Raw genomic sequence first — 23444 nt, 5'->3', positions numbered from 1 at the left:
ACTATTCACGTTGGTGTGTAGAATATATGAGTCTGGCGATATACCATCTGACTTTCGGAAAAGCATCATCCACACAATTCCGAAGACGGCAAGAGCTGACAAGTGCGAGAATTATCGCACAACCAGCTTAACAGCTCATGCATCGAAGCTGCTTACAAGAATAATATACAGAAGAATGGAAAAGAAAATTGAGAATGCGCTAGGTGACGATCAGTTTGGCTTTAGGAAAAATAAAGGGACGAGAGAGGCAATTCTGACGTTACGGCTAATAATGGAAGCAAGGCTAAAGAAAAATCAAGACACTTTCATAGGATTTGTCGACCTGGAAAAAGCGTTCGACAATATAAAATGGTGCAAGCAGTTCGAGATTCTGAAAAAAGTAGGGTAAGCTATAGGGAGAGACGGGTCATATACAATATGTACAACAACCAAGAGGGAATAATAAGAGTGGACGCTCAAGAACGAAGTGCTCGTATCAAGAAGGGTGTAAGACAAGGCTGTAGCCTTTCGCCCCTACTCTTCAATCTGTACATCGAGGAAGCAATGATGGAAATAAAAGAAAGGTTCAGGAGTGGAATTAAAATACAAGGTGAAAGGATATCAATGATACGATTCGCTGATGACATTGCTATCCTGAGTGAAAGTGAAGAAGAATTAAATGATCTGCCGAACGGAATGAACACTCTAATGAGTAGACAGTATAGTTTGAGAGTAAATCGGAGAAAGGCGAAGGTAATGAGAAGTAGTAGAAATGAGAACAGCGAGAAACTTAACATCAGGATTGATGGTCACGATGTCAATGAAGTTAAGGAATTCTGTTACCTAGGCAGTAAAATAACCAGTGACGGACGGAGTAAGGAGGACATCAAAAGCAGACTCGCTATGGCAAAAAAGGCATTTCTGGCCAAGAGAAGTCTACTAATATTAAACACCGGCCTTAATTTGAGGAAGAAATTTCTGAGGATGTACGTCTGGAGTACAGCATTGTATGGTAGTGAAACATGGACTGTGGGAAAACCGGAACAGAAGAGAATCGAAGCATTTGAGATGTGGTGCTATAGACGAATGTTGAAAATTAGGTGGACTGATAACGTAAGGAATGAGGAAGTTCAACGCAGAATCGGAGAGGAAAGGAATATGTGGAAAACACTGATAAGGAGAAGGGACAGGATGATAGGACATCTGCTAAGACATGAGGGAATGTCTTCCATGGTACTAGAGGGAGCTGTAGAGGGCAAAAACTGTAGAGGAAGATAGAGATTGGAATACGTTAAGCAAATAATTGAGGACGTAGGTTGCAAGTGCTACTCTGAGATGAAGAGGTTAGCACAGGAAAGGAATTCGTGGCGGACCGCATCAAACCAGTCAGTAGACTGATGACAAAAAAAAAAAAAAATCCTGCCTTGCTTGTCCGAGAGCGGCAGCAGCAGCGCTTATCGATAAGTGCACTGTCGTACCATCTCTGGACCGAACAATAGTATTTCCAGGGTGTCGTGTGTCTGGCAGTCAGTCCGGGACGGACTAGCAGTGCAGTCGGGACGCAGCAGTACACACATGAATTGTCCGACGGAGGGAGATTGGAGCGGGACGACCGTTGGTTGGTCGTCTCATTGGCCGACGTATATTTGGTCCTTTCACTGTTTCCGAGCCTGGGCAGTTGGTCAGTTGGCGTGGAGCAGCGAGGAAATCTCCGCGGCGCGTAGTTTGGCCGGGCCCGCTGGCGGTCTCTATGCGGTGTCGGAATGTGTGGTGCTTTTCCCATTGCTACAAGGTTTGTTGCTCACCGATCCTGGACATGAAAGTTTAGTTTTGACTTAATCTACCAGCAAGTCAAGACTGTTCACATTGCGTCATTTAGAGTTCATTATCGGCTGTTGGGATATTCCCATGAGCAACAATGTGTGTTTTCAAGTTGGCAAATTTTAGCCACCCTCAGGTGAAGTTTAACTGTACTTGGTTATTTGAACTGAATTGCACCAGCGGAATCTGCTGCCTTGTGGCCGTTGATGCTCTGATTACCTGCCCTGGCCGTTGACGTAAATTCAGGCAGTGTATTTTCCTCATCATGTTGTCGGTATCCAGCATGGTGTGTAGTTTGACAGCTCAATATATAATTGGTTGTGGGAACCAATACCTTCTATGTTGTTCCATTGAACTCCCTGTTGTATTCTGGCCGGGTGAAACGGAGGTTGTCTTGTCGGTGGGTCCGTTGACTGTTTGTTGGTCGGGTTGTCGTTGGGTCGACAATGGTTGGGCCAACTGCCTGTCTCACCTAAGCAAGCGTTAGTGTTTGAATTTCAGGCCGATCCTCGGAAACTTCTGAGCGCCCTTGGCTGTACTGCCTTTTCTTGTTGTTTGTACTTGTATGGCTTCTAGCCGATTTTTAGATTAAGGTTGTTTTGGGCTTAAGGCGTCAGATGGTTTGGGCCTTCAGCCTAATTTAAGAACTGTTTTACGTAAAGCCTTTGGCATTTTTAAAATTAATGTTATTGAGTCTTAAGTGTTGGACCTTCAGTCGACTTTGAATTTAAGTTGTTTTGCTCTTAAAGTGTCAGATTCTTCGGGCCTTCATCCTACTTAACGAACTGTTTTAAGATAAGGCTATCCCTTTAAATTTCTGATTTTGGTTGAGCTTGAAGTTATTGGATTTCAGCCGTTTTTAAATTAAAATGGTCTTGCCCTTTAGGCATGAGATTGTATGGTGCATTCAGCCGCTAATTAATTTCCAAAACTAAAGCTGTGTTTTTTTAATTTTTCTTGGCTCTTGTAATGTTTGATCAAATAAAAGGTTGTATGTTCGAGTGTAGCTGACAGCTGCTTGTTTTGGTCCCTTTGCACAACTTAAAACTACCTGTCCTGTCCTGCCGGTTTAGCAGGGCGTCTCACACGGACCATAAGAAATCTTGGCGACTTCAGTGTAATCTTGTCTGTGAAAAAAAGTGTTATTTCCGTTTGTCTCATTGCGTATAACCTCCTGAACTGTACTTTAGCAGTTCTTTCTACGTGTGATCCAAGTTTCATTAGGCTATGTTCGTTGGCTGTGGCACATCAAGCGAAAGTCTGTTTTGCACAAAAATGTATTTTTACGTAATGCATCTTTCTGTTACAGATGCATGGCTTCGGTAACATTAAATTTGTTAATTCGGACTTTATCGAACAGTTTTGACTTAAAACAATCAATTGTGCATCTTTAAATTCAGTTGAATTATGTTACCTTACATTTTGTACCCGCCTCTGAAGTTGAAACTTCAAACACATGCCTGTTCAGTTGGAGGAAGCCAATCTGCAACCTAGAAGGTCGGAGGAAATTTACACAGCCAGTATATAGCTGGCAAGAATTGGAGAGGTGGTGGCGTGAAACTCCTGATCACAAACCTTTGCCCTAATGTCCTAAATCATATTCCAAACCACTCTACAGTACCTTATTGAGGGATGGCATGTGACACTGTTGATGCTGATCCATCCGTGCGATAGAGACATGAAGTTCCTTTGTGCTATTCGAAAGTAGTGTGCTCTGTGTCGGCACGGGGTTTAACTGTCTCCATAATACAGCACAGTCGTGACACTACACTATACACACACTCATTATAAGCGTCTATAATCAACAGATACAATTTAAACACAACTCTCAGCCACCATTGTGTATGGAAGGCAGAAAACCACTTTCCAATTAGGGGGCTGACCAAACCTCTGACGTCACGTCACTTTGATTTCATTTCAACATGTATTTCCTTGTTCTCCACGTAATCTTGGTATGCTCCTGTTCACCTATGTTCAAATGGTTCAAATGGCTCTGAGCACTATGGGACTTAACATCAGAGGTCATCAATCCCCTAGAACTTAGAACTACTTAAGCCTAACTAACCTAAGGACATCACACACACCCATGCCCGAGGCAGGATTCGAAACTGCGACCGTAGCAATCGCGCGGTTCCGGACTGAAGCGCCTAGAACCGCTCGGCCACCGCGGCCGGCGTTCGCCTATGTATCAATCTGTCTGTCCAGCTCGTATTCCAACTTTTGCCTCCTCCAACATTTCTTACCCTCTGCCTGTAGTACTGTCTTCAACGCATGTGGTACGACTTCTAATACTCAAAAATTGTTAAAAACCTGTACTACGTTTACCAGAGAATTTTTTCCTCACGCAAGTTTCATACACCTGACTTAAACCAAAGATTTGTTTCTTACCTTAAAAGTTCGTTTAATTGTCTTGCATCCAACACATACAAATTTATTTTTCTCGCTCCTTACAGGAAACACTGTGGCCTGAAATGATTTTATTTTGGTTATTTGATTTGCCTTTTAAGGTGAACAGAAGAACTCTAAGCATCTCTTCATTTTATTACCCTGCCATTACTGAAAAGGCGTATGAACAAAAGATAATGTGTCAATAAAACTCTAGTTGAGCGATGTCGTTATGGGACTTTGTGTATAAAATAATATACAATTCGAAGGACAGGATACAACAAAAGGGTACACTACTTTCATAGTTTTTCCAACAGTGACAAGTGAACCTCCAGCTTTCTTGGATAAATACTTTATTTTACAATTTTTTATTTTCTTTACTTTTTTGGATTTAATGTTACCAATTTGACATATCTATCCACAACAGTCGCCGCAAGACTGATCATAAATTGTACTTAAGTTATTATAGTTTTTATTTTTGTTGAACATTTATCTATCCCTTTTGAAAATGTAGATGTTATTTACACTCTTTTATTTGCACTGACCTTCTTTTCATACGTGTCTCACATGTTATGTAGATGGTGAAACATACTGGTTAATCATTGTCACGACCTTATCAGAGGAATTTGTAATAGAATTGTGTATTCTCTGCCAATAAGTGGAGCAGGAGTGATGTAAATGTACACAGATTTTGCACACGGTCATAAGCGGATAAAGTTCATTTTTTATTTCAGTTTGTTGTCCATATTTATTCTGATGCCATAAATTTAGTTCAAGTAATCGGAAGAGGATATGGTTGTCATTAATGTTCCGTGCCATTACCAGTTTCGAATTTTTGTTTATCATTAGACGGCTGCATTACAAATGGCTCTGAGCACTATGCGACTTAACTTCTGAGGTCATCAGTCGCCTAGAACTTAGAACTAATTAAACCTAACTAACCTAAGGACATCACACACATCCATGCCCGAGGCAGGATTCGAACCTGCGACCGTAGCGGTCGCTCGGTTCCAGACTGTAGCGCCTAGAACCGCACGGCCACTCCGGCCGGCGGCTGCATTACAGGCCGAACTGTTAGTTAAACGTTAGATACTTTGTCTGCCATAGTGCCTTATAGTGAAAATATTTTGACTGTTAAATATTCAGAAGAGGACTGAAGAGAAATATATTAGAAATTGCATAACATCTGTAGTGCACAGATACTAGTAGTGAATGTGTCGTGACTGCTATGAAGGATTGCATTTTTATTACACACATCAAAAAAGGTTTTCAATCACCTGTACAACATAAACATGATTTCCGCCCTTTTTATTGCTGATGAAAATCACACATTGGATGTTGTACCACCATACAGTGAGACCTTCAGAGGTGACAGTCCAGATTTCTGAATACACCGGTACCTCTTAATACCCAGTAGCACGTCCTCTTGCATTGATGCATGCCTGTATTCATCGTGGCATACTATCCACAAGTTCATCAAAGCACTGTTGGTTCACTCCTCAACGGCAATTCGGCGTAGATCCATCAGAGTAGTTAGTGTCTCACGTAGTCCATAAGGACCCCTTTTCAATCTATCCCAGGCATGTTCGATAGGGTTCATGTCTGGAGAACATGCTGGCCACTCTAGTCGAGCGATGTCGTTATGCCATTCCCAAGATGTGCACGATGGGGGTGCGAATTGTCGTCCACGAAAACGAATGTCTCGACAATACGCTGCCGATATGGTTGCACTAACGGTCGGAGGATGGCATTCACTTATCGTACATCCGTTACGGCGCCTTTCATGACCACCAGGCCGTACGTCGGCCCCCCAAAATGCCACCCCAAAACAGCAGGGAATATCCACCTTGCTGCTCTCGCTGGACAGTGTGTTTAGCCTGACCGGTAGCCTCAAAACATGTCTCCGACGATTGTCTGGTTGAAGGCATATACGATACCCATCGGTGAAGAGAGCGTGATACCAATCCTGAGCGGTCCATTCGACATTTTATTGAGCCCATCTCTACCGCGCTGCATGGTGTCGTGATTGCAAAGATGGACCTCACCATGGACGTCGGGAGTGAAATTGCGCATCATGCAGCCTATTGCGCACAGTTTGAGTCTTAACACGACGTCCTGTGACTGCACGAAAAGCATTATTTAACGTGGTAGCGTTGCTGTCAGGGTTCCTCCGAGCCATAATTCGTAGGTAGCCGTCATCAACTGCAGTAGTAGCCCTTCGGCGGCCTGAGCGCGGTATGTCATCCACAGTTCCTCTCTGTACCTCCGCCATGTCGGAACATCATCGCTTTGGTTCAGTCCGGGACGCCTGGACACTTCCCTCGTTGAGACCTCTTCCTGGCACAAAGTAACAATGGGGACGCGATAGAACCGCGGTATTGATCGTCTAGGCATGGTTGAACTACAGACAACAGGAGCCGTGTACCTCTTTCCTGGTGGAATGACTGGAACTGATCGGCTGTCGGTCCCCTGCGTCTAATGGGCGCTGCTCATGCATGGTGTTTTACATCTTTGGGAGCGTTTAGTGACATCTCTGAAAGAGACTGTGTTTGCGGTGCAGTATCCACTGTCAACGTCTATCTTCAAGAGTTCTGGGAACGGAGGTGATGCAAAACTTTTTTTGATGTGTGTATTTTCCTTGTAACGCGCAATATTCTCAAGACAAATGTATCCCAGTGTTATAAATAAAGTTTCGAAAACGCAGAGTAAAAACTGGATCACCATCAGCACTTTTGCACTGAACAATCCGATTTCATATTAACTTCATGTGTTCTGTACACTGATCAGCCAGAATATCCTGATCAGCTACCTAATAGTCGGTACGTCCACCTATGGTATGGATAAGAGCGCCGACGCGTCGTAGTATGTAATCAACGATGCCTTGGTAGGTCACTGGAGAGAGTTGGCACCACATCTGCACAAACAAGTCACCTATTTCCCCGAAATTCCGTCATGGGGGACAATGAGCTCTGGCGCCACGTTCGATCACCTCTCAGATGTGATCGATCGGGTTCAGATCTGGCGGGTTGGGGGCCAGCACATCAATTGGAACTCGCCACTGTGTTTCTCAAACCACTCCATCACACTGCTGACATTGTGACACGATACATTATCTTCCTGAAAAATTCCACTGCCCTCGGGATGCATGATCGTCATTTAGGGGTATATGTGATCTGCGACCAGTGAATGATACTCTTTGACCGTCGTGGTACCTTGCACGAGCTACGTTGGACCCATGGATGCCCACATAAATTTTCTCCAGTACATAATGGAACTACTGTCAGATTGTCTCCACCCCGCAGCACAAGTGTCAAGGAGCTGTTCCCCTGGAAGACGACGGATTCGCGCCATCCCATCGGCATGATGAAGAAGGTATCGGGATTCATCAGACCATGCAACACTCTGCCACTGCACCAACGTTCAGTGCCGATGGTCACGTGCTTATTTCAGTCGTAGTTGCTGATGCCGTGGTGTTAACACTGGCCCATGCATGGATGTTGGCTGCAGAGACCCATCGTTAGGAGTGTTCAGTGCACTGTGTCTCCATTGCACTTCTGCTGTGCCCAGCATTAATGTCTGATGCTAGTTCCGCCACAGTTCCACGGTTGTTCTCTTTTAACAGTCTTCCCAACCTACGACGTCCGACATCTATAATGAGGGGTGACCACACTAGGCTACGACTTGAAGTGGTTTCGCCTTGGTTTCGCCACGTGTTGAAGACACTGAGCACAGCAGTCCTCCAATACCCCACAAGTCGTGCAGTTCGCGAAATGCTCGTGCCGAGCCTCCAGGAATGGACAATCTGCCCCCGGTCAAACTCAGATAGCTCGAGTGCCTTTCCCATTCTACATACGGTCAGCACACTCACTGATACTACATACACCGTGCATGTGTCTGACTAGCAGTGATTTTTCGCTAGGAGACGCTGCTATCGTCTGGATGGATTGATTTCGATAGTAGGTCGGTGGTCATAATGTGTTGGCGGATCACTGCGTGTAGAGACAGCTTAAAACGACGCTGCAAATCAAAGATATTTAATTGTTTACATTACGTGTTGGATATGAACTGTAAGATACAACATTAACAATGACATGTTTCCTGCGATAGCAAATAAATAACGCAATGTACAGCAAAAAATAATCAGTGTTCCTTTAAAAATACGTATGTTTTGTTGATGTTCTGTAAAGCAGCAATACTCGTAGTCACGTAGAATGAGTAAGAAATACTGTAGATATACTTTAGGACAGTTAGACATTCAGTTAATTTCACATTCTGATACTGAACTATAAATTTCATCACCAATACGAATTGTTGTAACACCACAAAATCCATTAAGAATCTGGTAGGAGACAGGTAGGGTAAGGTTTTAAAAATGAATAGTTCGTACAAATAATTTGAAACATAATTTAATTATAATTATCATTTATATCTTTGGTTACACAGTAGAGGAAGTCAATTAACATGACTGGTGATTAAATAAATATATCTGTAACTCCGGTGCAGTAACTTCTTGCAACTGATGAAGCTGGTCACATCATCTTAAATTTGATTGTGTAATTGAGATTGTTATCTACAGACAGACCATTAACACATAATTTCATAATTATAATTACTAATCAGTTGTACTCATTCATATTTTGAATATGTATTCTGAATCTACTCCGGTTCTTTGTTTTATTTCTGTCGGCCAATTATAAAATAGGTTTCATGATTTATTACTGTCTTCAAAAGACACCTGAGATCACAGTAATATGGCAATCACTAACTTGGCAAAAGTAGGGCATCATCATATTAAGGCTACATGCTAAAACGACACCAGTGATATGAGTGGCCAGCAGACAACATACTGGCACAGAAGATCTAGGATTGCGTAGTGTCAATCTACTACTTTGTAAATCTCACTTCACCTGTAATGCAGAATTTCAGAAAATGTACAGGAGTTAAAAATAGATTCACAGCCTGAACACTGTAGGTGTGCCCATGACATGACGAATTACACATCGAAGGTATTATTCTTCTTCTTTCAGTTTGATTGAATGAATCTGGCGAAGAAACTTTGATAAATGAAAACTTTGACTGTCCATTTATGTGGCAACCACAGTAATCATTTTACTCTGGTGTGGTTTATGTGTAAAACCCATGTTTACTAAAGTACGAATTTTGATCAGAGAATAGTGAGATGTGACAGACATAACTGTCACATCTTTTCTGAACTTTATTACTTTTCCAAGATATAAAATTAAAAGGAAAACGCAAAACGCAGGAAGAGAAAAAGAGAATGCGGCTAAATGAGAAATGTTCTGAAGTATTTAACAATACAAAAAAGTGATTTGTGCGCAGTGCCCGAAGTAAAAGTTATTGCCAAAGGAAAAGCAGAGACCCTGAAACTGCGGTAAAGAAACTGACAGAGAACTAGCACACATCCATTGTGGATTTGTTAGCAATCACTGTTTGTCAATGAACTGCCACGTTCATAATGCCCATGAATACATCATTTTATAAATCATGGCTACAATCATATTTTATTCTACTGCACGCTCCAATTGCAAAGAGGGAGTTATTTAATGTTTATCCTGTCGGTTGAGTAGTTGTTCACACTTAACGGTGAACATAGATACTTTAAAATATTCTCTTGATTTAAATTTGTCGCACCTGTATCGTCATCAGATTGCCACATAAGTGAACTCCCTCAATTCTGAAAATATTTGAATAAATACAAGAAGACTTCACAGCTACCAGTAAGTGTGAAAACTCTACCACACACACACACACACACAAACACACACACACACGCTTACACCCACAGACATTTACACAGACAAACCTCATAAATAGATTAATAATATTGACTAATATATGCTTCTGGTTCAAATATGGAGCTGCATCATTTCGCTGGAGTTACATTTATATCCATGAAGGTGTAATCTCATTGCCAGTCGTCTATAATCATTTGCGCCCCTTTCTCAGCAACCATGACAGTAGGTGCGTTGAGGTTGCCCGAGGGAACATGTGGGATTACAGAGGCATCCACGACGCGCAAACCATTTATTCCCACTACCCTGAGTCGGGGATCAACGACAGTGTTGGGATCATAAGGGTCACCCATTATGCATGTCCCCACTTGATGGTTCTCAGGGCCTGTGTAACGCCTCACAGCACAAGCCCAAAAGTCCTCTGATCCTTCCCCGTATTTTTCACATCCCTGCCACAGCTCAGGCGTAAGACTGGCACCCAGTTCTCTCATGGCTGGTGTTCTGACAAATTCCACCACAAATCTGTAAGGAAATGAAGTTCCATTAAGTTTATATCATCATGAAATCGGAACAGCACACAAGACAAAATAAATTAACAGTAAAAGATGACCACTTTGTTGTGGAGGCCACAACACATTGATTGCTAACTGTTTGGTGTGCTAAATTATGACCAAATTGAATTCAGAGAAAAAATAAATCGACAATAAAAATATGGTAGGCTGAGACTCGTTATTAAAACATAGAGGATGAAATGGCACAAAGGGAGGAACCTATGAGTGAAAAAAAGGGAAGAAAATAAATGGTGTAACAAAAGATGTAGTCATACTTTCAGGAAACATTTCTGTCATGTAGAGGAAGAAAATTTATTAAATTGACATTGTATTGTATTGTATGTTAACCGGGAACCTAGAAACGACGGAGAGGCTCCGTCCCCGCCGCAGCCGCAGTGATCCACATCCCCACGACCCCCCCTGCGGGTCCGGGGTAAGAATAGGCCCGAGGTATTCCTGCCTGTCGTAAGAAACGACTAAAAGAAGTTTCAACCGTTTCGGCCTTCCATGTGATGGTCCCCCTTGGGGTTTGACCTCCATTTTTCAAAATTCTACAGAAGTACGAGCCTTTTGGGGAAGGACGCCTTACATGGTGTACCACTGGTCCTCAATGCACTAAGACCTTGGCACTCAGCATTGTACCGGCGTTGTAACCATGCCCACTATTCCTCAAATTGGGCCTAAACGCCTGATGAGTTGTACAAGTTACGCCCATAGTGCGTCCCCATCTGCACCTACGATCATGATGGACTTTCCATGGCACCAGAAATCCAGCACGGTAGCCAGCCCGTTGTGGTGGGGTCGTCATGTACCCTCTAGGTTGTAGCCCCCTGACAACACAGGGATCGTACTGCCGATACCTGAGCTGCACCCTCCCCACGTCGGCCAAGGAGTAGATGCCCGTCTCCTTGGGGCATCAGGACTCCCGGCAACGGTCATCCTGCCAGGTGGCCCTTGCTGAGGCTGGGTGGCGCCCATGGGGAGAGCCCCTGGTCGGAGTGAGTGGTATCGGGGCAGATGTTTCGCAGATGAAACGTCAACACGTATCAGGTCGCTCTGCGGCCGAGTCTTCCAAAAGGAAAGGTACTGTCTCTGGTTCTGGTTCTCCTGCCCTTTCTCCCTTGGCCACTCCCTGGGAGGCGGAACAGGCCCGCCGGCTTGGCGCGAAGTACTTCCCCCGCTATTTGGTCTGTTCTCGAACCAATGGGGGGACGTTCGCCACCTCCAAGCCCATGTTCTTTGTTCAGCACATTGAGGACATCTTCGGGGAAATCGAGGCTCTCAGTAAGATGCGTTCGGGGTCCGTTCTTATAAAGACCACATCCGCCACACAGTCGGCGGCACTCCAGGCGTGTGACCGCCTAGGGGACATCCCAGTGTCCATTGTCCCGCATCTGGCACTAAATAGGACGCAGGGGGTTATTTTTCATCAGGACCTCCTGCTGCAATCTGATGAGGAGCTCAGGGCCAACCTGGAGCGCCGAGGCGTGCATTTCGTCCGGCGAGTCCAGTGCGGCCCCAAAGACTGTCGCATCGACACCGGGGCCTTTATCCTCGCCTTCGAGGGGGACGTTCTCCCGGAGGAGGTAAAGGTGATGTGCTACCGGTGCGACGTGCGACCTTACGTCCCGCCTCCTATGCGCTGTTTTCGGTGTTTGCACTTTGGGCACATGTCGTCACGGTGTGAGGCTGAGCCCCTTTGTGGCGATTGTGGACGTCCTCTTCGTGAGGGACATACATGCACCCCACCACCTCGGTGTGTTAATTGTCCTGGCATCCACTCGCCTAGATCCTCAGACTGCCCCGCATATCAGAAGGAGAAGAAGATACAAGAACTCAAAACTTTGGATCGTCTCTCTTATTCTGAGGCCAGGAAGAAGTATGACCGCCTCCATCCCATGCCGTTGACCACTTCGTTTGCCTCAGTTGTGTCCACTCCTTCCACAGTATCCTCACCCCTATCCTGTCCCCCCTCTGCCTCCTCCCCCCATCCGGGGTCTCTGCCTCCGCCTCCCAAATCCCTCCCTTCCAAATCCTCCTCCCCCGTGGCCCCCGCCCCCTCTGCCCCAGGGGCCACTCTTCCTCCTCCTCCTCCCCCCTGCCGCCTGAGAAGCGATCCTCTTCTCAGGCGTCCATCGGGGAAACATTCCGGACCCCAGCTTCCGAGGTCTGGCGTGCCAAAACGGACCCCGCGCGTGAGGATCTTCTTTGGGTCCAGCCCACCATCCCTGTGCCTCCTCGGACTTCCAAGAAGGCCTCCAAGAAGAAGTCTCTATCCCCCTCTCCACCCCGGCGCGTTTCGTCTGACGCTCCATCCATGAGTCGCTGCTCCCGGCCGTCCTCAGTTTCGCCGGGACACTCTGCTGCCAGGTGCTCAGCTGGCCTCTCGTCGGCAAATGATGCTGCCCCTCCTACACAACCAGGGACAGCGGCTGCAGCTGGCGACGACTCGATGGAACAGGATCCGCATCCCGCCGGTTGTAGCGTTGTTCCCTCGAAACCTGGCCCTCCGCGGCCATCGAGGTGACCAGCTCTTCCCCCATCTCGTTCCCCCTCTTTTTTGACTAGTGATGGCCTTGTTACATTGGAACATAAGAGGTATTCGATCTAATCGGGAGGAATTACAACTGCTCCTCCGCCTGCACTGTCCGCTCGTCCTTGGTCTCCAGGAAAGCAAGTTGCGCCCGACTGACCGTATTACCTTTACCCACTATACCTCGGAGCGGTATGACCTCACCCCTGTGGACGGTATCCCAGCTCATGGTGGGGTCATGTTGCTCGTTCGGGACGATGTCTATTACCATCCCATCCCATTGACCACCCCACTCCAAGCAATAGCTGTCTGTATTACTCTTTCTGCCTTTACTTTTTCAGTTTGCACCATCTACACTCCATTGTCATCCCCAGTTAGTCGGGCTGACATGATGCACCTTATTGTTCAGCTTCCTCCACCATTTTTATTGTTTGGCGACTTCAATGCCCATCATCCCCTTTGGGGCTCTCCTGCATCCTGTCAGAGAGGCTCCCTCTTGGTGGATGTCTTCAACCATCTCAATCTTGTCTGCCTCAATACTGGCGCCCCAACTTTCCTCTCGAACTCTACTCATACCTACTCCCACTTGGACCTCTCGATCTGTTCTACCACTCTTGCCCGTCGGTTCGAGTGGTATGTCCTTTCTGACACCTATTCGAGCGACCACTTCCCCTGTGTCGTTCGTCTCCTGCACCACACCCCATCCCCACGTCCTTCGAGCTGGAGCATACCGAAAGCTGACTGGGGACTTTACTCCTCCCTGGCGACCTTTCCGGACCACGATTTTCTCAGTTGTGACAATCAGGTCGAATACCTCACGGCTGTTATCATCAATGCTGCCGAACGTTCCATTCCTCGTACTACCTCTTCTTCACGTTGCGTTTCCGTCCCCTGGTGGAACGAGGATTGTAGAGACGCTATCCGTGCTCGACGACGTGCTTTACGCACCTTTCGCCGCCATCCTACGTTGGCGAATTGTATTGGATACAAACGACTCCGAGCGCAATGCCGTAGAGTCATCAAAGACAGCAAAAAAGCTTGTTGGGCCTCTTTCAGCAGCTCCTTCAACAGTTTTACTCCCTCTTCTGTCGTATGGGGTGGCCTGCGCCGGCTGTCGGGCATTAAGCCCCACTCCTCGGTACCTGGCCTGACCTCAGGTAATGAGGTCCTCGTTGATCCTGTGGCTGTCTCCAACGCCTTCGGCCGGTTTTTCGCGGCGGTTTCAAGCTCCGCCCATTACCACCCTGCCTTCCTTCCCAGGAAAGAGGCAGAAGTGGCTCGGCGACCTTCCTTCCACTCGCTGAATCTGGAAACTTATAATGCCCCCTTTACTATGCGGGAGCTCGAACGTGCGCTTGCACTGTCCCGGTCCTGTGCTCCGGGGCCAGATGCTGGCACATCTTTCTCTGGCGGGCAAAAGCTTCCTTCTTCGTACCTACAATCGCGTCTGGACCTCCATTCTTTCGCTGATAATGGTTCTCCTGTCAGCTTTCTGTGGGTTCCCGGACATGTAGGAGTGCCTGGGAATGAGGCTGCAGATGCTGCAGCCAAGGCTGTAGTCCTCCTGCCTCGGCCAGCCTCCCATTGTGTCCCGTCATCTGACGTTCGTGGGGTTGTTTGTAAGAGGCTTGTGTCGTTGTGGTGGGATGCTTGGTCATCCCTCCAAGGAAACAAGGTCCGGGCAGTAAAACCGCTCCCAACTGCTTGGACAACCTCCTCCCGACCATATCGGCGAGAAGAGGTCCTTCTGACCAGGTTGCGGATTGGGCATTGTCGGTTTAGCCACCGCTACCTGCTCTCCGGTGACCCAGCCCCGCAGTGCCCTTGTGGTCAGGCATTAACAGTGCGCCATGTTTTATTGTCATGTCCCTGCTTTAGTCAATCTCGTGTTGTCCTGTCCCTGCCATCTACTTTACCAGATATTTTAGCTGATGACGCTCGAGCAGCTGCTCGTGTTCTGCGTTTTATAACTTTGACTGGCTTGTCCAAAGACATCTAACTTTTTTACTTATTTTATCTGCATCTTTGTCAAGCCTTTCTGGTGTCCCCCCTCCCCTTGAATTTTACTGGATTCCATGCGCTCTAACAACTGTGACTGGGTGCTAATGACCTCAGTAGTTGAGCGCCCTTAAACCCCACCAAAAAAAAAAAAAAAAAAAGAAACCCACGACGACTACCGCAGTCCACCGCCGCTTCACAGTGAAACCAGGGTTATTGTGCGGTTTGGCCCCCAGCGGACACCCCCAGGGAACGTCTCACACCAGACGAGTGTAGCCCCTATGTTTGCATGGTACAGTAATGGTGGTGTACGTGTACGTGGAGAACTTGTTTGTGCAGCAATCGCCGACATAGTGTAACGGAGGTGGAAGAAGGGGAACCAGTCCGCATTCGCCGAGGCAGATGGAAAACCGCCTAAAAACCATCCAGAGACTGGCCGGTTCATCGGACCTCAACACAAATCCGCCGGCCGGATTCGTGCCGGGGACCAGGCGCTCCTTCCCGCCTGGAGAGCCGTGCGTTAGACCGCACGGCCAACCGGGTGGGCTAAATGGACATTACAGAATGTAATTTTCACTCTGCAGCGGAGTGTGCGCTGATATGAAACTACCTGGCAAATTAAAACTGTGTGCCGGACTGATACTCGAACTCGGGACCTTTGCCTTCCACGGGCGCTCTACCAATTGAGCTACCCAAGCACGACTCACAACCCCTCCTTACAACTTGGAAGGTAGGAGACGAGGTACTGGAAGAGTTGAAGCTGTGAGGACGGGTTGTGAGTCATGCTTGGGTAACTCAGTTGGTAGAGCATTTGCCCGCGAAAGGCAGGGGTCCCGAGTTCGAGTGTAGGTCCGGCACACACAGTAATAATTTGCCAGGAAGTTTCAAATGGACATTGGTCCGGAAACGCTTTATTTCCATGTTAGAGCGAAGCCTCATGCGTGAACAGCATTTTTCCACTCAGTTGAGGGTAATGGCTGTCAATTGTTGAACGAGCCATTCGCACAATTGTACTGTGCAGGAAAATCAGCTGCTGTAAGTGCTTGCGTACGCTGCACGTACTATGGATACAACAGGCTCTCAGATAGTTATGTGGTCAACATTACTTGTTGCAGCTAACTGGCTTACGCTGACACTAGGCCTAACTTCACGATAAAGTTCCTCCTCTAGATGAGGTGTCCTCGTCCTTCTAGGCCTTCCCAGTCGCGAATAGCAGTGGCTTAAAAGTCCCATGCTGCCTAAGACGACGGTTAATTTCTCCAAACGTCCCCCTCTCGGGGCATCGTCGTTCTGGAAATCTCTCCCATTGGCCACGGTCACTACCATCTGCTAATCCGCATAGAAGATACGCATCTGCAAACTTCGGATTTAAATACATTTCCACTGCACTGTACCGGACGACCACTAAAGAGCGGAATATACGTCGTTGTTGCTACACTCATGCTCATAAATTAAGGATAATACTGATACATGGTGAAACATTGCTCTGGTGGGCGGTTTGCGGATTTAAATCGCCTCGGGGTATGACCATGCGGTGCATCTGACCTGCGGTCATCCCACGGTGGCGCTAGCAGCAGTCCACATACAAAAAGTTGTGTTGGTGCATGTCAGAGTACGGTCCAGCGAGACGTTTTCAGACGTGCTAATGGTGACTGTGTGTTGAAAATCGCTCATATATTTATGACATTATGAGGGGTAGTATACTAGGCCGACTGGAGGCTGGTCAAACACAGCAGGTCATAGCACGGGCCCTCTGTGTGCCACAATGTGTGATCTCAAGATTATGGCTACGATTCCAGCAGACAGGAAACGTGCCCAGGCGCTACAGTACGGGACGTCCACCTTGTACAACACCACCAGAAGACCGATATCTCACCATCAGTGCCCGCAGACGGCCACGGAGTACTGCAGGTAACCTTGCTCGGGACCTTACCGCAGTCACTGGAACAGTTGTCTCCAGACACACAGTCTACACATACTGAACAGACATGGTTTATTCGTCAGGAGACCTGCAAGGTACATTCCACTGACCCCTGGTCACAGGAGAGCCCGTAAAGCCTGGTGACAAGAACACAGTAATGGTAATTGAAACAGTGGTCCCAAGTTATGTTCACAGACGAGTCCAGGTATGGTCTGAACAGTGATTCCCGCCGGGTTTTCATCCTGCGTGAACCAGGAGCCAATTGCCCCTTAATGTCCTTGAAAGGGACCTGTATGGAGGTCGTGGTTTGATGGTGTGGGCTGGGATCATGTTTGGCGCACGTTCACCCCTGCATGTCATTGACAGAGGAACTGTGTCAGGTGTATCGGGACGTCATTTTGCACCAGTATGACCGACTTTTTAGGGGTGCAGGTAGTCCCACCTTCCTCCTGATGGATGATACCGCACGGCCCCACCGACCTGCCATCGTGGAGGAGTACACTGAACAGAAGATATCAGGCGAGTGGAGTGGCCTGCCTGTTCTCCAGACCTAAACCTTATTGAGCACGTCTAGGATGCTTTCGGTCGACGTATCGCTGCACGTCTTCAAACCCCTACGACACTTCAGGAGCTCCGACAGGTGTTGGTGCAAGAATGTGAGGCTATACCCCAGCAGCTGCTCGACCACCTGATCCAGAGTATGCCAACCCGCTGTGCGGCCTGTGTACGTGTGCATGGTGATCATATCCCATATTGATGTCGGATACATGTATAGGAAACAGTTGCGTTTTGTAGCACATGTGTTTCGGGACGGTTTTCGCAACTTATCACTAGTACCGTGGACTTACAGATCAGTGACGTGTGTGTCTCCTATGTGCCTATGCTATTAGCGCCAGTTTTGTGTAGTGCCACGTTGTTGGCACCACATTCTGCAATAATCCTTAATTTATGAGGACGAGTGTAGAAGAGCAACGCATGTCAACGCAAGTAATGAAGTGAGTCGGATGTCAAAATTCCCTTCGTTCAATTGGAACACTAAACACGGGTTGTGAACCTAAGAATTACAACTTAGTATAGAGTCTACGTAAATGTAACCAAGACATGGCACATGCGTCATATACGTACTTGATGCCCTCAACCAGGACCTTGACATCGAAGACATCTCTCAAGTACTGGGCGTATATGCGTGGTGGCTGGAGCGGGTCCTTGCTTCGTAGCTCTATGTAGCCACGACTCTGCGGCCGTAGCAGAGTGGGCGTGATGTCTATGTAGGCTGGAGGCGAGGAGCTGGTCATCGCCGAGGAGCCGTTGGCCTGCTCGCCCGCGAAGAACACCTGCACGTCTGGTATATCCGCAGGCGCCAGCGGCGCGTACTTGGTTCGGATGAAGCCAGTCAGCTGCAAGCATCCACTCAGTTATACACACAATACGCTCACAACAGTTCTGACTTTAGAAAATTAAATTTTCATGTACCAAAATGTACACAGTCTGCTCACAGACGCCTCATTCTTCATGTTATTTGTATTTGAAGAGCTACAGCTTCCTTGTCAGTGTACTTATTGAGGGAAAGCAACAAACCTGTGACATTCCTGTAGAGGTTATTGGTCCCAGTCTCTTCTTGACGTACTCGTGAAGCGTCCCGTTGTTCAGCAGTGCTTGCTGCTTCCAGTTGGCTAGCTTGACCCTCATCTTGTATGAAACATGATTCTGGAGACGTCTACCCACACCAGGCAAGTGATGGGTCACAGATATTCCTGTATAACAATTGAAGTATTTAGTAACTTGAACTGCCAAGTAATTTTGCAAGCCAAATAAATGTTAAAAACTCATGCGTTTGCAAAATCACCGCGCTCTTGCTAAAAGGAGCTCTGTTTAAGAATACAGCTAATCATAAACGAAAAGCAGATAGTAATATTTGTTTTCCACTGTTCATATCCAATTGCAAACCCGGAGTTAGGTCACACCAGTGGCACCAAAACACATGAATTTATACAAACTTTCCTTACTGTTTGTTTACTAACACCATCTTTACAACAAAAGTTTTCACTTGGTTGAGCATGTTGGTGCAAATGAGGTGTTATCTCCTACTGCCACTGAAGTTAATTCGCTTTAATGAACTACCTTGCCTGAACTGTTGCAGCATGTATTACTATTAGTATTGTGTAGTCTTTCTTCAGTTGAATTTATTACGAGCAAAACTCCTTCGTTGGACTTCAGAGCTGAGTTTGCCCTGCAACCTCCATTTGATTGGTTGTCTCAAGCCAGCCGTGTAAAGACATGCTATTGCCTCTACACGTAACAAAGCTGGTTTTTCTATCACCTAGGGCCACTTAAATTGAGACAGAATAAACTATAGGCAGTAAAGTTACGAAGAAGAAATTATGAATAGTGCTGTATCACACTGATAATTATGAGAATTATTCTATATTGGCAACGGCCTTGCTGCTGTGGCTACACCGGTTCCCGTGAGATCACCGAAGCGCTGTCGGGCGTTGTCGGCACTTGGATGGGTGACCATCCGGGCCGCCATGCGCTGTTGCCATTTTTACATCTACATCTACTTTTATACTCCGCAAGCCACCCAACGGTGTGTGGCGGAGGGCACTTTACGTGCCACTGTCATTACCTCCCTTTCCTGTTCCAGTCGCGTATGGTTCGCAGGAAGAACGACTGTCTGAAAGCCTCCGTGCGCGCTCTAATGTCTCTAATTTTACATTCGTGATCTCCTCGGGAGGTATAAGTAGGGGGAAGCAATATATTCAATACCTCATCCAGAAACGCACCCTCTCGAAACCTGGCGAGCAATCTACACCGCGATGCAGAGCGCCTCTCTTGCAGAGTCTGCCACTTGAGTTTATTAAACATCTCCGTAACGCTAATGTTCAGGCTGATAAATGTAGATCTCTGTGTAAGACAAGATGGTGCACAGAAATATCTGCTGGATACACAATTTCTTAAGAGTGCACCAATACCCAATACTGTGTTGACATCATAGGACTTCTCAGGTACACTGTATATGACTTTCGAATATTATAAGGAGTTGTCAAATGAGAACGAGACATACGGATAAAAGTAAGTAACCTGTTAATTTTTCGGCCGCTATAACAGTACATTCATCCTAAAGTGAAAAAAGACGGGCAACGCCTTCATGGAAAAATCTGAAAATCGACGACCACGATTGTCTTTCTTCAGGGCTTCAAAAATGTGGAAATCGGTACTGTATGGGCATGAGTAAGAGCTTACAGCGAAACTTCTGCAACGTACGTGAAACGACCTTGGCAACATGTGGCAGGCATTATTCTGCAACAGAATGATGCCGCACGTTAATATCCCTGGACGTTTGGATTTGATGGTGCTCTTCAATTTCTGTGCAGTGTTCCAGAATGTCAATGAACAACGGGACCTAGCAGTCAGTGCGGGGAAAGTGGTGCACGTCGGGGCGCAACGTTTTCCATGACGGCATTGACCGTCTTGTATCACAGTGCGATAAATGTATTAACAGTTGTGGTGATTAATTTCGAAACAATAAAGAGTAAACTTACTTTTTTCCATCTGTTTCGTTTTTATTTGACTAACCGTTTTAAATTATATTTTCTAACAGCAGCTACCACTTAAAAATCTTAAAAATCCAGTTATGTCTACAAGGGGGGGGGGGGGGAGGGGTTCACAATTATTTTAAAAATGTAGTAAACTCTAACCAGATTTCCTGTCCTCTCATACAGTGTTACAGTATTGTGCTTGTGTTGTTGATGGTGACGATGATGATGAGAGAGGAGGACGAGATTGATAAAAGGTGAATGTAACCTATTTTAGAATTAATAGATGTCCCCAGTGGACAGACTGTCATCAAGATTCATATTCCTTCACAGGTGTTTGAGACTTAAAAATTTAGCCAGGTCGTTTAGTGATAAGAAAAGGGATAATACCGCTTCTTCTTTTCCTGTCGGTCAAATAGTGGGGAAGCTAATTTATTTTGTTACCAGCTTCCGAAACTGTGAATCTAACACTACCGCTCGAGTGTACTGTGACGAATTCAATGAGGTTTATAGGTACACTGGGTGTCACGCGCAACCAGTGGAAAGGCTGACCGATTCCAGGGAGAAGTTACTCGTAGGCCAGCAGTTGAACTTCAGAGTACCGCCAGTGTTAGCTGTGTTACGGCACCGTGTTTTGTAAACGTACCGACTTTCTGAAGATGCTCCTTGGGCCCGATGCCGGACAGGAGAAGGATCTGCGGCGATGCGACAGTTCCGGCGCTGAGGATGACCTCCTTGGCGGCGGTGAGTTGCCGCGTCTTGCCCTTCCGCACGTACTCGACGCCTGTGGCCCTCTTCGACTGCGCGTCCACCAGCACGCGTGTTACCTGCGACACACAGACACTTCTCACACAGGCTGCTCACTTTCGCCCTTTTGTTTCAGTATTCTCGACGTCCCATTACAGCGAGAGCACGAGGGATAGAACAGTCACTATATTTTAATTAGAATGATAATTGGAGGAATAGAGAAAGAGCATCAGAGATAGCATGTAATGAATTAGGTCTACTTGAAGAAATACAGCAACCAGCCACATTTAGTGCAGGTTCATTTACGCCACGATGCGTTTTTGAGCTTCGTGGATCTACAGATAATATAGAAATATTGCATTGTATTGTATGTTAACCGGGGGCATAGAAACGACAGAGAGGCTCCGTCCCCACCGCAGCCGCAGTGGTCCACAACCCCACGACGACTACCGCAGTCCACTTCACCCCTTTGCCGCCCCACACCGAGCCACTCTTTCAGGGTTATTGTGCGGTTCGGCCACCGGTGGACCCTCCCAGGGAACGTCTCACACCAGACGAGTGGAACCCCTATGTTTGTGTGGTAGAGTAATGATGGTGTACGCGTATGTGGAGAACTTGTTTGCGCAGCAATCGCCGACATAATGTAGCTGAGGCGGAATAAGGGGAATCAGCCCGCATTCACCGAGGCAGATGGAAAACCGCCTAAAAACCATCCACAGACTGGCCGGCTCATCGAACCTCGACACAAGTCCACCGGGCGGATTCGTGCCGGGGACCAGGCGCTCCTTCCCACTCCGGAAAGCCGTGCGTTGGACAGCGGCTAACCGGGCGGGCTAGAAATATTTATGCCATTGTTTGTCTAGCGTTTTTGAAGACTGCATTTTGAACGCTGCTGCGGCCCTAGCTCGTTTAGCTGAGACGTTTCTTGGTTTGTCTGTGCATGTTTAATAAATAATTAGGTGCAGTTACTGTAGTAAGCTGTGGCTCATTTTTCCGCCTTTGATGCATCAGTGAACTTAAAATTGTTTGTGGATTCGATATAAATCTATTGCACCAGGCCTGCTCAGTCTGCAGCCGTGGCTGAGTGATCAGTGTAGACAGCTGACTTACTGAGGACCAGGGTTAGATTGCCGTTACTGCGAAGGATTTTTCTTTGGTTTGTTGGTGGGTTTGGGAGGGATGGGGAAGGAAATCATCTGTGCCCTTTCAACGAAACCATCTCGGCGTCTGCCTGAAGGGAATTAGAGAAATCACGGCAAACCTAAATCAGGATGGCCGGACGTGGGCTTGAACCGTCGCCCTCCCGAATGCGGGTGTAGTGTGCTAATCACTGCACCATCTCTCTCTGTAATTTTTCTTTGTTGTAATGTTTATTTTTCAACCTTGTGGTGCTAATTGTGAGGAGCAGCCCCCCTTCACTCCCCCCCCCCCTCCTCCGTGACTGATAACTAGTTACTCGCCAAGGTCTGATATGTTGGCAAAAGAACCGGGAGACACGTGTAGCTCGTATCATCCATGCTCAAGCATGTACACGTGAATATTTGTTGAAACACTTGACTCAGTGAAGAAGAATGAACCATACAATTTTTACATTGGATTGACTGAACTTGCGTGACGAAAGAAATTTTGAACTTTACAAAGTTTGTAATTCTCATTTAAGTGTAGCTATGCAATAAATACAGTGTGTTACTAAAAGAATTTTACAATTTTGAAAATTCATATTGTTTTATTTATGTGATTTGCTGACTTAATTTTCATGTCATTTCTTTTAGGAAAGTACACAATGTTTTTTTATCCTGTCTGAAGTTGATTTCTCGTCAAACTCGTTGTAGCATGTCAGGGAGAATATATTCAACTGTTCCTTAGATAAGCGTCTCTCAACCTTTCAGCATTCGCGATCTAATTTACATCGCACCCCCTCACCTCTTAACCATACGATAACGCTTCATAGGTTTAAGGTAATGGCGTATTGAAGATTTATCACTACCTGAATGCTTGTTATGCTTTGTTATAATTAAACGTCAGTTAATGACTCATTGGCAGCAAGAGCCATCAGGAGATCGTAAGATGAAAGACACAGCTGTTAAATGTTGTACGGCGTGCAGTTGTGGTTAGAAGCGTGGGGTTAGGGAGTCGAAGGAAGTGGGTTTGCGTCCTATGTTTTAATATTTTTTTGTTGGTTTTCGCACTTATAACAGATTATGGGAGTCTCTCACTGAC

The 23444-nt window shown here is 46.5% G+C and overlaps 1 protein-coding gene across 2 annotated transcripts in view; it reads right to left on the bottom strand.

Moving 5' to 3' along the window:
• Positions 1-8575: 8575 nt before the first annotated feature.
• Positions 8576-23444, bottom strand: part of LOC124711647 (glucose dehydrogenase [FAD, quinone]-like) — a 193707-nt gene continuing 178838 nt past the window's right edge. For both annotated transcript variants that reach the window (XM_047241833.1, XM_047241832.1), the window contains exons 6-9: positions 21124-21304; positions 18520-18695; positions 18067-18338; positions 8576-10460 (exon numbers count right to left, since the gene is read on the bottom strand). In XM_047241833.1, coding sequence (XP_047097789.1) covers positions 10112-10460; positions 18067-18338; positions 18520-18695; positions 21124-21304 — 978 coding nt within the window. In that variant the 3' untranslated portion in view covers positions 8576-10111. The remainder of the gene's footprint in view (positions 10461-18066; positions 18339-18519; positions 18696-21123; positions 21305-23444) is intronic.

The sequence above is a fragment of the Schistocerca piceifrons genome, chromosome 8 (genome assembly GCF_021461385.2).
Source record: "Schistocerca piceifrons isolate TAMUIC-IGC-003096 chromosome 8, iqSchPice1.1, whole genome shotgun sequence".
In the NCBI taxonomy this organism is placed as follows: Eukaryota; Metazoa; Arthropoda; class Insecta; order Orthoptera; family Acrididae; genus Schistocerca; species Schistocerca piceifrons.
Note: the sequence above shows the minus strand (reverse complement) of the source record. Positions and strands in the feature narration are given on the sequence as shown.